The sequence below is a fragment of the Cervus canadensis genome, chromosome 11 (assembly GCF_019320065.1).
Source record: "Cervus canadensis isolate Bull #8, Minnesota chromosome 11, ASM1932006v1, whole genome shotgun sequence".
NCBI lineage: Eukaryota > Metazoa > Chordata > Mammalia > Artiodactyla > Cervidae > Cervus > Cervus canadensis.
This window is the reverse complement of record NC_057396.1, coordinates 77,562,956-77,577,940: the sequence shown is the minus strand read 5'-3', so window position 1 is coordinate 77,577,940 and position 14,985 is coordinate 77,562,956. Positions and strand designations below refer to the sequence as shown.

The 14,985-nt window shown below is 40.3% G+C and overlaps 1 protein-coding gene across 3 annotated transcripts in view; it reads right to left on the bottom strand.

Annotated features, from left to right (window-relative positions):
* The window catches only part of LOC122450201 (membrane-spanning 4-domains subfamily A member 5-like), a 42,235-nt gene that overhangs the window by 23,645 nt on the left and 3,605 nt on the right, over positions 1–14,985 (bottom strand). For 2 of the 3 annotated variants that reach the window (XR_006272078.1, XM_043482423.1), the window contains exons 3-4: positions 11,610–11,753; positions 4,463–4,519 (exon numbers count right to left, since the gene is read on the bottom strand). Coding sequence is in view for 1 of the 3 variants with exons in the window: in XM_043482423.1 (XP_043338358.1) it covers positions 4,463–4,519; positions 11,610–11,753 (201 nt within the window). In the remaining 2 variants the exon portion in view is untranslated. The remainder of the gene's footprint in view (positions 1–4,462; positions 4,520–11,609; positions 11,754–14,985) is intronic. The other variant, XR_006272077.1, reaches the window with a different exon arrangement.

The following is a 14,985-nucleotide window of genomic DNA, read 5'->3' as shown; positions in this document are numbered from 1 at the left end:
TATATGGGACTCTCTGCAATTCCAGGACTCTTCTGCACTTCCTGGGTTGACTATTTCCTTTCCCATGTGAGGGAAGTTTTTGACTATAACCACTTCGAGTGTTTTCTCAGACCACTTCTCTTTCTCTTCTCCTTCTGGGACCCCTATAATTCTAATGTTGGTGCAGTTAATGTTGTCCCAGAGGTCTCTGAGACTGTCCTCATTTCTTTTCATTTTATTCTGCTCCACCATTATGTCTTGCAGCTCACTTATCCATTATTTTTACCTAAGTTATTCTGCTATTGATTCCCTCTAGTGTATTTTTCATTTCAGTTATTGTGCTGTACATCACTGTTTGTTCTTTAGTTCTTCCAGGTCCCTGTTAAACATTTCTTATATCATCTCAATCTGTACCTCCATTGTATTTTTGAGATCTTGGATCATCTTTACTAATATTACTCTGAATTCTTTTTCAGGTAGATTGCCTATTTCCTCTTCATTTATTTGCTCTTGTGGGTTTTTACCTTGCAACTCCATCTGCAACATATTTCTCTGTCCTCTCATTTTGTCTGAATTACTGTCTGTGGTCACAGTTCCCCTTGCTTCTGTTGTCTGTTCCCTCTTGGGTAAGATTGGTCCAGAGCTTGTGTCGTCTTCCGAGTGGGAGGGACTGGCGTCTGCAGTCTGGTGGGTGGTGCTGAGTCTTTTCCCTCTGATAGGCAGGGCCACAACAGGTGTGTGTTTTGAGGTGTCTGTGAGCTTCGTACAGCTTTAGGCAGCCTGTCTGCTGACAGGCAGGGCTCTGTTCCTGTCTTACTGTTTGGTGTGAGGTGTCCAGCGCTGGAGCGTGAAGACAGTTGGGTGGAGCCAGGTCTTGGCCTCATGATGGGTACTCACTCCAGACGGCTTTGGGTACAGTGGCCACAAGTGAGGTGTGTGTGTGAAGCGCCTGGGGTGCCAGAGGCCAGCAAAAGCTGCAACAAACTCTTACCTTGTCTGATATTATTGATCCACAATGTTCTTTCATGTGTAAACTGTCTCCAGGAAGATGACCTCTCTCAATTCCACATTCATACGTTGGAGACTTCAGAAAACAAAGAAGAGGGAGGCAGCGTCAGAGGTTCCAAAAGTCAGTCCTCCGAAGTGGTCCCAGATTCATCCTTCAGTGACAGCATCCAGAAGGAAGGCAGTGGAAAGGCCTGGGGATCTTTATGAAAGGTCAGAAGTCCTCACCTAAAGGCAAGCAACTCAGAAGTGCCATCATCCTGCAAATGCTCAGGAATCTTCAAGGTCTCCTTTCTTTGATGCAGATCATGTTAACCGCCCGCCAAATTATGGTGAGCATCCCCCTGAGTGTCAGTGAGAAGATTGAAAAAGGAAGAGATGAAGGGAAAAGAAGTGGTGGTAGGAAGCTACTGTCTCCTTCATTTTAGAAGGATAGTTTGCCTGGATAAAGATTTTTTGACATTTCCCCCACTCCCCCAAACATTGAAAATGTCTTCCTACTACCTCAGCTTTCTATGATTTCTGATAAAGCCAGCTATAATATTATTGAGGATCTCTGGTACACTATAAATCATTTTTTCATTTGCTGCTTTTGAGATTTTTCTCTTTATTCTTGAGTCTCATCAGTTCAATTTTGGTAAGTCTATATGTGGATTTTTTCAAGCTTATTCCACTTGGAGTCTATTGATCATCTTTAACATTTAGATTATTATTTTTTCATCAAGTTGGAAAGTTCTTTGCCAGTATTTCTTCAAATATGCTTTCTGTCCCTTTTACTTTCTCTTCTCTTTGCGGGAATCTCTATTATACACATACATTCGTATGCTTGATAGTGAGCTTCCCAGGTGTCTCAGTGGTAAAGACTTCACTTGCCAGTGCAAGAGATGCGGGTTTGATTCCTGAGTCGGGAAGATCCCCTGGAGTAGGAAACGGCAACCCACCTCAGTATTCTCGCTAGGAGAATTCTATGGACAGAGGAGCTGGTGGATACAGTCCGTGAAGCCACAAAGAGCTGAACCTGACAGAGCGACTGAGCACACACGTGGCTGGCGTCTGGTGGTTTCCTGAGGTCGTGTTCATTTTTCTTCATTTTCCATCTTTATGCCCCTCTTATTAAATAATCTCTATTGACCTATCTTCAAGTTTTCTGATTCTTTTTTCTGCCAGCTCTAGTCTGTTCTTTATTTCCTGTAGTGAATTCTTCATTTATTTAGTGCTTGCCCTTTTTAATTACAGAGTATCTGTTTTTTTTTAAACAGTTTCTCATTATTGATATCTATTTGGTGAGACATCACTTTTATCCTTTCTTTTACTTCTTTAAACATCATTTTCTTTAGTTCTTTGAACATGTTTTTAACAGATGATTTAATATCACTGACTATAAGGTCCAAAGTCTGTGCCTCATTAGGGACATTGTCTGTTGGTTGCTTTTTTCTCCTTGAATATGTGAAATATATTTCAGAGTCTTTGCATGCTTTCTATTTTAAATGGACATTTAACATCATATATTGTAACAAATTTGGCATTAGATTCTTCCTTTCTCATCCAGAATTCATTATTTTTGCTGTATTTTTGGTTGTTGCTTTCTTGTTCTTGCTTATTTGTTTAGTGACTTTCCTAAATTCATTTCCTAAAGTTTTGATTTGGGGTCTCTGAATTCTCTATTTTTTGAAGAAGTTCCTTTAAAAAATCCTTACATGTATATGTATAATTGATTCACTTTACTGCATACCTGAAATTAACACAACATTGTAAATCAGCTATACTGCAGAACAAAACAAACCAAACTGACTTCCTAGGGGTTACTCCTGGCTCAGTATAATTTAGTGCCTTTACCAAGGGGAACCTGTGTGAAAATACACACTTTAAAATTTCAATAAGTTTAGAACACAGTCTTAGCTTCCACTTTTTGCTTGCCCAGGGTTTCAGAGCCAGCCAGAATGGGTATTTCTCCTTTCCCAAGTCTTTCCTCTTAGACATGCATAGTCTTCCACGTGTATACAGTATTTTTGATCACTAAGAACATGCCGAGGCCTCTCAAAGCTCCCTGTGGTTTTCTAGTTATCAAAGATTTTCTTTTAAATTTCTGACCAAGCTTTGGTTCACTGCAACTGAACTCACAGCTTTATGCAACTGCACTGTAGTCAGTACACTGATATTATTTCAGTACTTTCCTAGTGATAGGACTTTGTTTTCACTTTGTATCTACACGAATAGCCACAGCAGCCTGGGGACAGAGATTTTTCAGAATGTTGTAAATTAAGAAAATATCGACTGTGCCCAGAGAACGATGATTTTAAGAGAGCATCAGAGGATGTCCGTCCTCTCAGCTGGCTGCAGGACTAGGCTTTTCCCGGCTACTGTGCAATGAGCTGGGGATTGAGGCGGAAGTGGGAGTATCTCCAGGTTAAAACATCACAGATCTCTGTTTCTTGACACTCAATAGTGTCACCTGGATAGACAATTTTCAGTTTTTACTTTGAGTTTGGTTAATGTCCACCCCAGGTGGCGCTGGTGGTAAAGAACCCGCCTGCCAATGCAGGAGATATAAGAGACGCGGGTTTGATCCCTGGATTGGGAAGAGTCCCTGGAGGAAGGCATGGCAACCCACTCCAGGATTCTTGCCTGGAGAATCCCATGGACAGAGGAGCTAGGTAGGCTCAGTCCATAGGGTCACAAAGAGTTGGACACAACTGAAGTGACTTTGCAGGTACATGCATGCACTTTGAAACTACTAATTTTAGGGTCTTTTTTTCTTTTTTTGTTGACATTTTCCTTGTTTTGGGGAGACTCAGGGACCTTAACTTGGAGGCACGTGGTTCCAGGTGGGAGGGTGAAAGCTGAGCCGTGGCTCAGATCACAGCCTGTGACTGGGTGGTGGAGGTGGGCGGTGGGCAGAATGGAAGAATGACATCATAGCGTTGCTTGTGCTGCCATCCCAGAAGTCAACCTGCCAGCACTAATATTTATAGTTACTCCAACTTCTTATCTTTCCATCTTACTACCCGTCAACATAAAACTAAACACTAAAAAAAATCAACATATTCCAGACTATTTACAATATCTCAAACATATTTTCCATCATACAATCAAATGTTCCTAGAAATATGAAAAAGAAGAAAGGAACAGGTAATAACAGACACTGGATCATTTCGAGAAATCCAAATTCAAGTGTGATAAGCAACATTTTAATTTACATTAAATGATTTATCCTAATAGAAATTTAATTCCATGATTAACTTCATACATCTTGACTTATTTTTATGGCTAATGAAATGTAACAAAGATTTCAGTAATTGCAGTATATCCTTTTCATTTTGATAAAGATTCAGTAGAAAATTAAAGTTCTTATATCTTAATCTATCCTCCAAAAATTTGGGTAGGTTTCCAGTGATTCAGAGACAATGCTACTTCCTTATGGACTCTCATCTTGTCAAATAAAATCATCTTTAGAGTTGCTACAAACATTCTGACTTACCAAAGACCTTGAACGCTTCCTCTCAAGCAATACTGTAAAGATTCCTGACAGCAAAAACTGGAAACAAAAATCACATTTATTAATACCTTGTCATTACATCTCCATGTAATCAACTTAAAAAGCAAGAGAACTCTGGAATGCCATAACATGAACAGCATCATATTCACTCTTTTGTGGGACCATTGAGAAAATCATGGACCCCTTGAGGTGACTTTATGTGTAAAAAGACTGTCAAATTTTACTTGGATTTTTTTTCAATCACAGTTTATTGAGCCCATGAGGTGAATTACAAGAAAATGCATCTATTTGATGAAGTTACTACTAAAAATGCTATACCTTAGTGATATCACATGCAAGTACCTTAAATATAATGCTGAAATATGTTATTAATAGAAAACATCACATTTAGAAAGTATTTAATTCATTATATATATTTAAATGTAAGAATTACATAATGTCTTCAATGAGTAGCTTGTTCTGTGACCTTCCATCAATCCTAAAACTTGTTAGAAAGATGGCAGTTATGGTGCATCAGAAATTTATTTTTTACACTGGTGCAACTTTAATGTATGCATGGAAACTTTCAACAGCATTGAAAGAATAACTGTTCAGTTAGTAGTGAAGGAAAAGGAATATTCTGTCTCCCCAAAATGGCACCACTAACAAGCCAGTGCATGCATGTGCACTCAGTCACTCAGTCGGGTCTGACCACGGACTCTAGTCTGCCTGGCTCCTCTGTCCACGGAATTCTCCAGCAAGAATACTGGAGGGGGTTGCCAGCTCCTACTCCATGGGATCTTCCTGCCCCAGGCATCAAATCCACATCTCCCGTGTCTCCTGCATTGGCAGCTGGATTCTTTACCTGGGAAGCCCAACATGTCAGTACTAAAGAGCATTTTGGGGTCAGAAGGATATGAGTTTGAATTCTCTGAACTGTGCTTTCTATGACACTCAAGAGAAATTATGTGGCTTGTCATTAAGTTTTTCCTTTTTCATTGGTTAAGTGAGAATAATATTTTCTAACTTGTGTTACTAAGTGGTTATTGTAACAGTTACATATGAAGTAATTTGCCGAATTATTTGTAGTCAACTTGGTCCTACAGTTTTCACCTATGACTCAGAACTACGTTTTCTAGAATTAATTTCTGTTATTTTCAGTTACAATAGTGTAAGAGAAAATCTCAAGCAATATTTGGAAGGTAGAAGGGAAGCAGAAACTGTAACTCTCAGAAGATCATAGTGATCAGACATGGCAGCCATGCCTCTTTTTTCTCCCTCTCCTCTGTATATTTTCATGTTATCGTCCAGAGAAAGCAATTTCTAGATCGATTCATGATCTTCCCTTTGCAACCCCATTCTGGTGGCCTAGAATCCAGAGCTTCAAGATTTAATTACATACACTCTGCCTGCAATGCAATAGACCCTGGCTCGATTCCTGGGTGGGGAAGATCCGCTGGAGAAGGGATAGGCTACCCACTCCAGTATTCTCAGGCTTCCCTGGTGGCTCAGATGCTAGAGAATCCATCTGCAATGCGGGAGATCTGGGTTCAGTCCCTGGGCTGGGAAGATCCTGTGGAGAAGGGAATGGCTACCCACTCCAGTATTCTGGCCTGGAGAATTCCCCGGACTGTACAGTCCACGGGGCCGCAAAGAGTCGGACACGACTGAGCGCCTTTCACTTTCAACTTGTCCATTCGTGCTGGTGCCTTGTGAAAGTGAGTGTTAGTTGCTCAGCTGTCTGACTCTGTGATCACATAGACTGCAGCCCACCAGGCTCCTCTGTGCATGGAATTCTCCAGGCAAGAATACTGGAATGGGTTGCCATTTCCTTCTCCAGGGGATCTTCTTGACCAGGGATCAAACCCGGTTCTTCTGCACTGCAGGCAGAGTCTTTACTGTCTGAGCCACCAGAGGGGCCTTAGGCAGGAGCAGTTAGTGATCTTTTTTTATGATCCTCTAACCTTTGTTTCCACATCTTGTCTGCAGGAGCTTCCACATTTACAAAGGCTCCAATTCTTATTCCAGTTTCTATATTCCCATAAATATTATGGTAGCCCGTTTTTCTTTACAAAACCCTGCACTGAAATAAGTACCTTATAATAAGCCCCCACATTTGGACAAATGGTAGATAGTCTTAATTTTTATTTCCTTCTCTTACATTTCTATGTCCACATACCTTCCTCAGGATTCTTTCTAGTATTTTGAAATGGGTGCTACCTTTGTCTTTCAGCTACTCATCTTAGCCATCCTACACACAGCAAGAGAACACTCTCTTCTCAGCATCCTGGGCTTCCTCCATTTGAGGTGCTCATTCCAAAGTGTCTCCCAGAAAACCAAAACATACAACAAAGTCATCAAAAAAGAAAACAACCACTAGAGCAGTGTTTTCTTTTTTAATCTCCGGCAAAATCAAACTCATAAAGGAAATTATTGTAGCTATTTATCACATGTTGCCGAGGCTTCTTCTGAAGGACTGAAGCATGTATGCTCATTCTCTCTTGTAGCTCTATTTCTGATAAATGAGAAATTAAGGCATCAAAAGGGTATATAAGCAATAGTGAATGCCAACTGATTTACAGGTAGATAATCAACTGCTTCAAAGGTGTTGATTCCCAGTTTAGTGGGGCTCTGAAGGAGGGCTTATGGCATGCAGACCAGTTAATGGGATGCGGTATGGCAACAGGGAAACCTTGATTATATGGGACTCAAATTGATTTATGGCATTTCTGTTTCCTCTGTTAGTACATTTGTCAGGTAAGGACTAGTGATATGTGGGAGAATAGTTGGGGGACACCTTAAACAGATGGGCCTAAGAAGGTCTCTTGAAAGAGAGACATCAAAGCTGAGATAAGAGTAACCTGAAGTCTTGAAGACTAGAGGAGTTTTCCAGGGAGAGGAAATAAAAACACTTACAGAGGAGAAATCTTTACTGGTTTAGGGAATAGAACAAAGACCAGTATGCCTGGAACATAAAGAGGATTATCACTCCTATAAGACTGCTCTAAGATCAACTGTTATCTTGCAGAAAGTATGCTGTTTATTTTCTTTCTAACACTAACATTTAGAGATCTTAAAATAATTGCTTTCTTGTTAACTTTTGTCTCCTTAACTGAGAGAGTGAGATCTATGAAAGTGTTGTTGTTGTTGGTTTTTTGCTAAGTTATGACCAACTCTTTGCGACCCCATGAAATACAGCACACCAGGCTCCTCTGTCCCTCACTGTCTCCCAGAGCTTGCTCAAACTCATGTCCATTGAGTCGGTGATGCCATCCAGCCATCTCATCCTCTGTCATCCCCTTCTCCTCCCGCCTTCAATCTTTCCCAGCATCAGGGTCTTTTCCAATGAGTCATCTCTTCACATCAGGTGGCCAAAGTATTGAGAGTTTCAGCTTCAGCATCAGTCCTTCCAGTGAATATTCAGGGTTGATTTCCTCTAGGATTGAGTGGTTTAATCTCCTTGTAGTCCAAGGAACTCTCAAAAGAGTCTTCTCCAACACCACAGTTCGAAAGCATCAATTCTTTGGTGCTCTGCCTTCTTTACGGTCCAACTCTCACATCCATACGTGACCACTGGAAAAGCCATAGCTTTGAGTTATGGACCTTTGTCAGCAAAGTGATATCTCTGCTTTTTAGTATGTTGTCTAGGTTTGTCAGAGCTGTCTTTTCAAGGAGCAAGCATCTTTTAATTTCATGGCTTCAGTCATCATCCACAGTGATTTTGGAGCCCAGGAAAATAAAATCTGCCACTGTTTCCACTTTTTCCCCATCTATTTGCCATGAAGTGATGGGACTAGATGCCATGATCTTAGTACTTTGAATGTTGAGTTTCAAGCCAGCTTTTTCACTCTCCTCTTTCATCATTCTCAAGAGGCTTTTTAGTTCCTTTTCACTTTCTGCCATTATGGTGGTATCCTTGATAGCTCAGTTGGTAAAGAGTCTGCCTGCGATGCAGGAGACCCCTGTTTAATTCCTGGGTCGGGAAGATTTCCTGGAGAAGGGATAGGCTACCCTCTCCAGTATTCTTGGGCTTCCTTTGTGGCTCATCTGGTAAAGAATCCTCCCGCAATGTGAGAGATCTGGGTTCAATCCCTGAGTTGGGAAGATCTCCTGGAGAAGGGAAAGGCCATCCACTCCAGTATTTTGGCCTGGAGAATTCCGTGGGCTGTATACAGTCCATGGGGTCTCAAAGAGTTGGACACTACTGAGCAACTTTCATTTTCACTTTTCATCTACGAAAGTAGAGGTACTTTTTATCTTACTTCAACTTAGGTGTGTATCATCTTATTCATTGTTTTATTCAAGTCCCTAGAACAGTTCTTACAGATAGTGGCTGTCCAGTATGTTTCCTTACTGAATGAGTGAAAATAGAACTTAAACAGTGTAATTCATTTTAAAAATGAGGTCAAACAAACAAGTGAAAAGCACTTTCAATAGATTCCATGTCTTCTGATTCACTCTTCAGAGTTCAACTTCAACTAGTTCCCAGATGGTAGAGACCATGAAACATAGCCTCCTGTGAAATACCAATCACGATCCCTTCAGGTTTATTTGGTGTGTGTGTAAATTACAAACTGACTCCAAAATTTATATGGTAAGGTGATACAAGGATAGCCAAGTTAATCTTGAAGAAGAACATGACCACCTGTACTGATATTAAAACTTATTTAAAGACACTGTAGTGAAGACACTGTGATATCATCACAATTATAGAAAAATAGGTTCAGAAATGGATTCAACCCTATGTGGACATTTGATTTATAGAAGCAAAAGAATCTTCTTCCCAATAAATGACACTTTTGAAAATTCATATTCTATAAAAATATAATTTGATCCCTAATGTATATCATAAAAATAAATTCAAGGTACACTGGAAATCCAAATGTAAAAAGGTAAAACAGTTTAGATTCTAGTACATAATATAAAAATAACTTCCAAATCTAAAAGCAGAAAAAATTTATTAAATTAGGTATAAAAAGTACTACCTATAGAGGGAAAATTATCGTAGTGGGTAGCACTGAAATTAATAAATTATTTAATTGAAAGACATCCTTAAGCCATAGAGTGGAAATGACAATTAGGGTGCATAAACTGATAAAGAGTTTGTGTCCAGAATATATGAAGAATTACAGCAAATAAGTACAAGACAGAGAGAAAACCCAATTAAAAAATGTGAAGAAACTTGTATAGGTGCTTTTAAAAGAGGATGTCAAAATAGACAATAAGCAAAAAACTTCTCTACCTTATTAGTTAGCAAGGCAAGCTAAAACTCCAAGTTTAGAAGCACTAACCAGAATGGATAACATGAGGAAACCTGGCAATTCAAAGCACCGCGGAGGGCACGCGCGCTTGTGTGCTCTGGAGCTCAATCGCGTCCACTCAGTGTGACCCCATGGACTGTAGCCTGCCAGGTGCCTTTGTCCTCGGAGATTTCCAGGCAAGGACACTGGAGTGGGTTGCCATTTCCTCCTCCAGGGGATCTTCCTGACCCAGGGACCAAACCCACATCCCCTGCGTCTCCTGCACTGCAGGTGGATTCCTTAGCATGGAGTCATAGAGGGAAACCCTGAGACTCTATGAGGAAGCCCACAGAGGATACAGAATGACAGTAATTTACTGCCTCCTAAAAAGGACGCAAATCGGTAAAACTACCTGGGAGAGGTTTAGCATTAAATACTAAAGCTGAGTATGTGTGTAAACCTAAGATGTTGCAATTTTGCTTTTGTATATATACCTAAAAGTGATACCTGCACATGTGCGGCTAAAGGCATGGACAAGAAAGCTACTGATAGCCCACACTGGAAGCTCTGTAATACTTCAAACTGGAAGCGACCTAAGTGTCCATTCATTAGATTATACAAACTACAGTAGATGAATACAATGAAATATTAATCAGCAATAATCATGAATGGACTACAGCTATATCACAGCTATATCAATAACAAGGATGGATCTCACAATCCTAAGCTGAGCAAAGCAGCCAAATACAAAATAATACATACTGTCTGATTCTACTTACATAAAGTTTAAAAGCATGTAAGAGTAATGTACGATATTAGAAGTCAGGCTAATGGTTAAGATAGGAGGGAGAGGTTATTGATCGGAAGGGACATGAGAGGAATTTCTAAAGTGCTGGAATTTTTTTTATCTGACCTGGGTGTGAAAGTGAAAAGTGAAGTGAGTAAAACTATGGAAGCAAAAAGAAAGAAAGAAGCTGGGTAGGGTGAGACAAAATGGAATTGCCGGTACCAAAGGGAAATGGGTTATTGTTTCAAACTGAATGGTTCAGGTAGGCCTCATTGAAAAAGTTATTGTTGATAATCGATTATTATAGTGGGTTGGCCAGAAAGTTCATTTGGGTTTTTCCATAAGACCTGATGAACGTTTTGTCTCACCCTACCCAACATTTTCTTTCTTTCCTTCTATAGCTCCATTATCTTCTAACATTTGACTCCTGGGTAGAAAAAAGCTGTGAAAGGGCTGGGATCTTTGCTTTGTTTACTGATGCATTTCATACACCTAGAACAGATACCTGATACATAGTATTAGTATATATTGGTTGAGTGACCAAATTTCAAATGTATTACTATTATCATTCAGCATTTTGTGGGGATAATAGCATATCACTCACCATACTATCAGACATAATAAAATTTACTTTGGAAACTTCTGTTCAATTCTACCAAATGCTTCTTGGACAGTAAAACAAAAGATTTCATTTTTATTTCCCTGTACAAATTCTATATATTCCACTATTTCCATGGCAATAATGTTCTCACATCTTGTTTGCCCCACTGGAAAAAATAAATGCCCTGTGAGCGGTGGAACAATTTCCTATTTTCCTACCATTTCCTATTTTCCCAAAATGTCCCTTGTGCATCTTACCACTATTTCCCCCTATTGAAGAGTGTGTAAAAAGCGGATCTTTAACAAAACAGTCTCTTATTATAGAAGAATTTTACTGGTATGATCTAAGTTTTTTTCCATATTGGTATATGCCTTTCAACTAGATATAAGAATAAATTCCTTGAAAACAGTGGTTGTGCATTTTTAGTGTCGCATACTGTCTCTGGTATGCGACACAGCTCAGAAACAATCATCAAATGAATAAATTAATAAAGAACAATAAAGGAGTAGATTATTTACTCACAAAACCAGCTGCCCAAAACGGAAATCCTGACAGCACTGCAACAGGAATATATACTCTTTGAAATGCTATAATTTGTGAGATTAACAAATATGTCCAGAGCAGTCCCAGGGAGTGAACAAACAGACCAGTCATTATTTGCACGGCCTGAGAGAAAAGAACACCATTAATTACTTACTTCTATTCCAGTCCAAGCTTTGAAAGGGACACACATCAAGAGAACGCCGAGGTGGACAGGGAAAGTGACAACCTAACATAATTTTAGGGTTTTCAACATTTCATTCAGATGAGGAGGGTTTGTTAATATTTCAGAGCAGTGTGCAGATACAGTGGCTATATACATGTCCAATAAAACTATTAAAAGCCTGTTTATCTGCTGCATTCAAGAGACTGTAGGGCACGAGCCTTGGAGCCCTGAACACGCTGATCTCAACAGCCTCCGTCCCCGCACGTGGTCAGCGACCGTCGCCTGCAGAGGCGGCTCCTCGGTTTTGCAGGCCACTAGCCCTGCCTTTCGCTCATGGTCCCAAACTGGGACTTGGGCTTTGACTCCTTCTGTTTTGCCCACCCGTCATGCCACGTGCGACAGGGGTTTATATCAGAGTCCTGGGTCCTGTATAAATAAGGGCTAAAGAAAGAGAGTGAACCCTTGAGTTACCTGGTTTTCTACAGCTCTTCCGGGGGCCTGTTACTGGTGTGGGGATTGTGGAGGATTTCTGCCCACTGAAGTCAGGCTACGTACGGCAGCTTCAGAGCCACAGGAGAAGGACAGTTCTAAGCTTGCTGTGCAGAGCCCCCTAACGCCTCACTGTAGGGCCTTTCAGCTGGTTTTCTAACAGATGTTTCTCAGCCGTGCCCGCTTCTGCCACGGCTGAATAAGGCACCCCTCCCTGCTCCTGGGCGTCCACCAAACATAGGAATTCAGCTTAAAAAAACTAAAGGAGTTACACTGGCATTCAGAACAGAAAATCTCTTGCCTTACTATATCTCATACTTTTTAAGTAATTTAATTTCTTTCTTTCTTTCTTTCTTTTTTTGGCCACACCTGTGTGGCACAAAGGATCTTAGTTCTCCGACCAGGGATCAAACCTGCATGGAGATACACAGAGGCTTAAACGCTAGATAGCCAGCAAAGTCTGTGCAACTCATATTTCCAGAATGTCTGGGTAAACTGATATCCTTTTCCTCAAAAAACATATCCTTTTAAGCAGGATAACTTCAGCTTGAAGTCTGCAGTAGGCTTCTGTTCTGGTTATGTGATGATGAGCAGAGCTAAGAAGCGGCTAGTTGCTGCGATACCCCCCTCCTGGAGAGTACTCAGGCGCAGCTGGAAACTAAGCATTCAGCGGCACTTCCGGCAGGCTGCCGTGGAAGGAAGCGGCAAGGGGGCGCTGCATTCGCCAGGACTTTGCCCGCTACTGCAGTGGCACAGAGTTTTAGCTCCTTGCTGAAGCTGGAATACACTGACGTTTTCTAAAGTCCGAGTTTAGAAGATCGAAGGATAAAAAAAAAAAAACAAAAAACCTTTCATATCCAAATAATTATAGATTGCAAAAATATTACAGAGAGACCCTGTGCCCTGAACCTGGACGCTCCCAGCGGCCGCATAACCGTATCACACCTCCAGGACGCGGAGATGGAGCTTACAGTTCTGTGCCATTGCTTCTGTCTCCCGCCACCATGCTCAAGAAACAGAACTTCCAAATTACTACAAAGGCATCCTTCATCCCACAGCTCAATAATCACTCTCCTTCCAACTTCCTCAATGTCTGGAAGTCACTAGTGTGTTTTCCATCTCTACACTTGGGTCATTCTGAGAATGTTATATAAATTGAATAATTCAGCATGTAACTTTTGAGACTGACTTTTTTCATTTAGCTCTATGCCCTTGAAATCCATCTTAGTCGGTGTGGGTCTCAATGCATTTTCTTTTATCCATGATATGGATGACTATAGTTTATTCAGTTATTCACCTATTGAGGTGATTTCCACTTCGATAATTTCGACATTGAGGGCTATTACAAATAAAACTATTGGCTTCTTCTTGTGTACTGTCTTTGGTTATAGCATCAGAGTAATATTGGCCTATTCAAGTAATTCAAGAAGTGTTCCCTCCTCTTCTGTTTTCTGAAAAAGATTATGAAGAACTGGTGTTAAGCATTCTTAAATTATTAGGCAGAATTCTTTGGTGAAATATATATGCCTGGCAATTTCTTTTTTAGGAGTTTTAAAATTACAAATTCAAGAGCATTTTATATCTTTCCATTTCTCTGTATCATTTTCAATTTCTTTTATCAACATTTTATAGTTTTCAGAGTATAGGTCTTTTACCTTCTTGGTTAAGTTTATTCCTAGATATTCTTTTTGATGTAATTTTCTTCCTTTCTATTTTTGATAGTTCATTATTAACACAAAAAAAAGAATTAGATTTCTGTATATTAATCTTGTATCCTGCAACTTTACTGAAACCATTTAGTATTTTTAATAGTTTTTGGGAGCAGATTTAGTGTTTTCTCTATAGAGATCATGTCATCTGCAAATAGTGACAGTTTTACTTCTTCCTTTCCAACTTGGGTGCATTTTCTTTCTTTTTCTTGACTGATTTCTGTGGCTAATACCATGTTAAATAGAAGTGGTAAAAATGGACATCCATGTCTTATTCCTGATTTTAGAGGATAAGCTTTTAGCTTTCCACCATCACGTATGATGTTAGCTGTGGGTTTGTCAAAAATGGCTTTATGTTGCTATGTTCCCTTTATACCCATTTTGATAAATATTTTTTAATCATGAATGGGTGTTGAATGTTGTTAAATGCTTCTTCTGTATATTGAATTGATCATGTGATTTTTATCCTTTTTAAAATTGTGGTGTATCATATCGGTTGATTTGCAGATATTGAACCATCCTTGGGTATGATGGTTCATCATCCTGGGTGTGATCCTCCCACAACTGTGCTCTCTCCTTGGCAGCAGCGGCCTTTGCCCTGGTGCGGAGCAGTGCAATAGGGGTCAGAGTGAGGTGCTTGGCTTAGATCAGTATGTACACTGGGGTAGTTCTGGGGTGCCAGTCAGGGTTCCAGGCAGCTTCTGTCTGCTTGGTCTGCCTTGTTTTGTGATTAAGTAAGCGTGTGAACACCCTTTATGAGTAGAAGTTTTTCATAGCTCTACTGTCAGTCTGGAGCTAGTTTTCAAACATGTTAAGGAAACTTGCCCTCCCTGTGTTGGGCTCCTGGTTTGGAGTGCCTGATATGTGGTTTCAGTTGTTCATTTCCCAGAGAGGATCTCTGAGCCTGTGTGATCCCCTCTGTCTGTGTCGGCCTCCTAGAGACATGGATCCTGACCTGACCTCTTCTCCTCCCTTTAAACCTGACTTTGTGTGG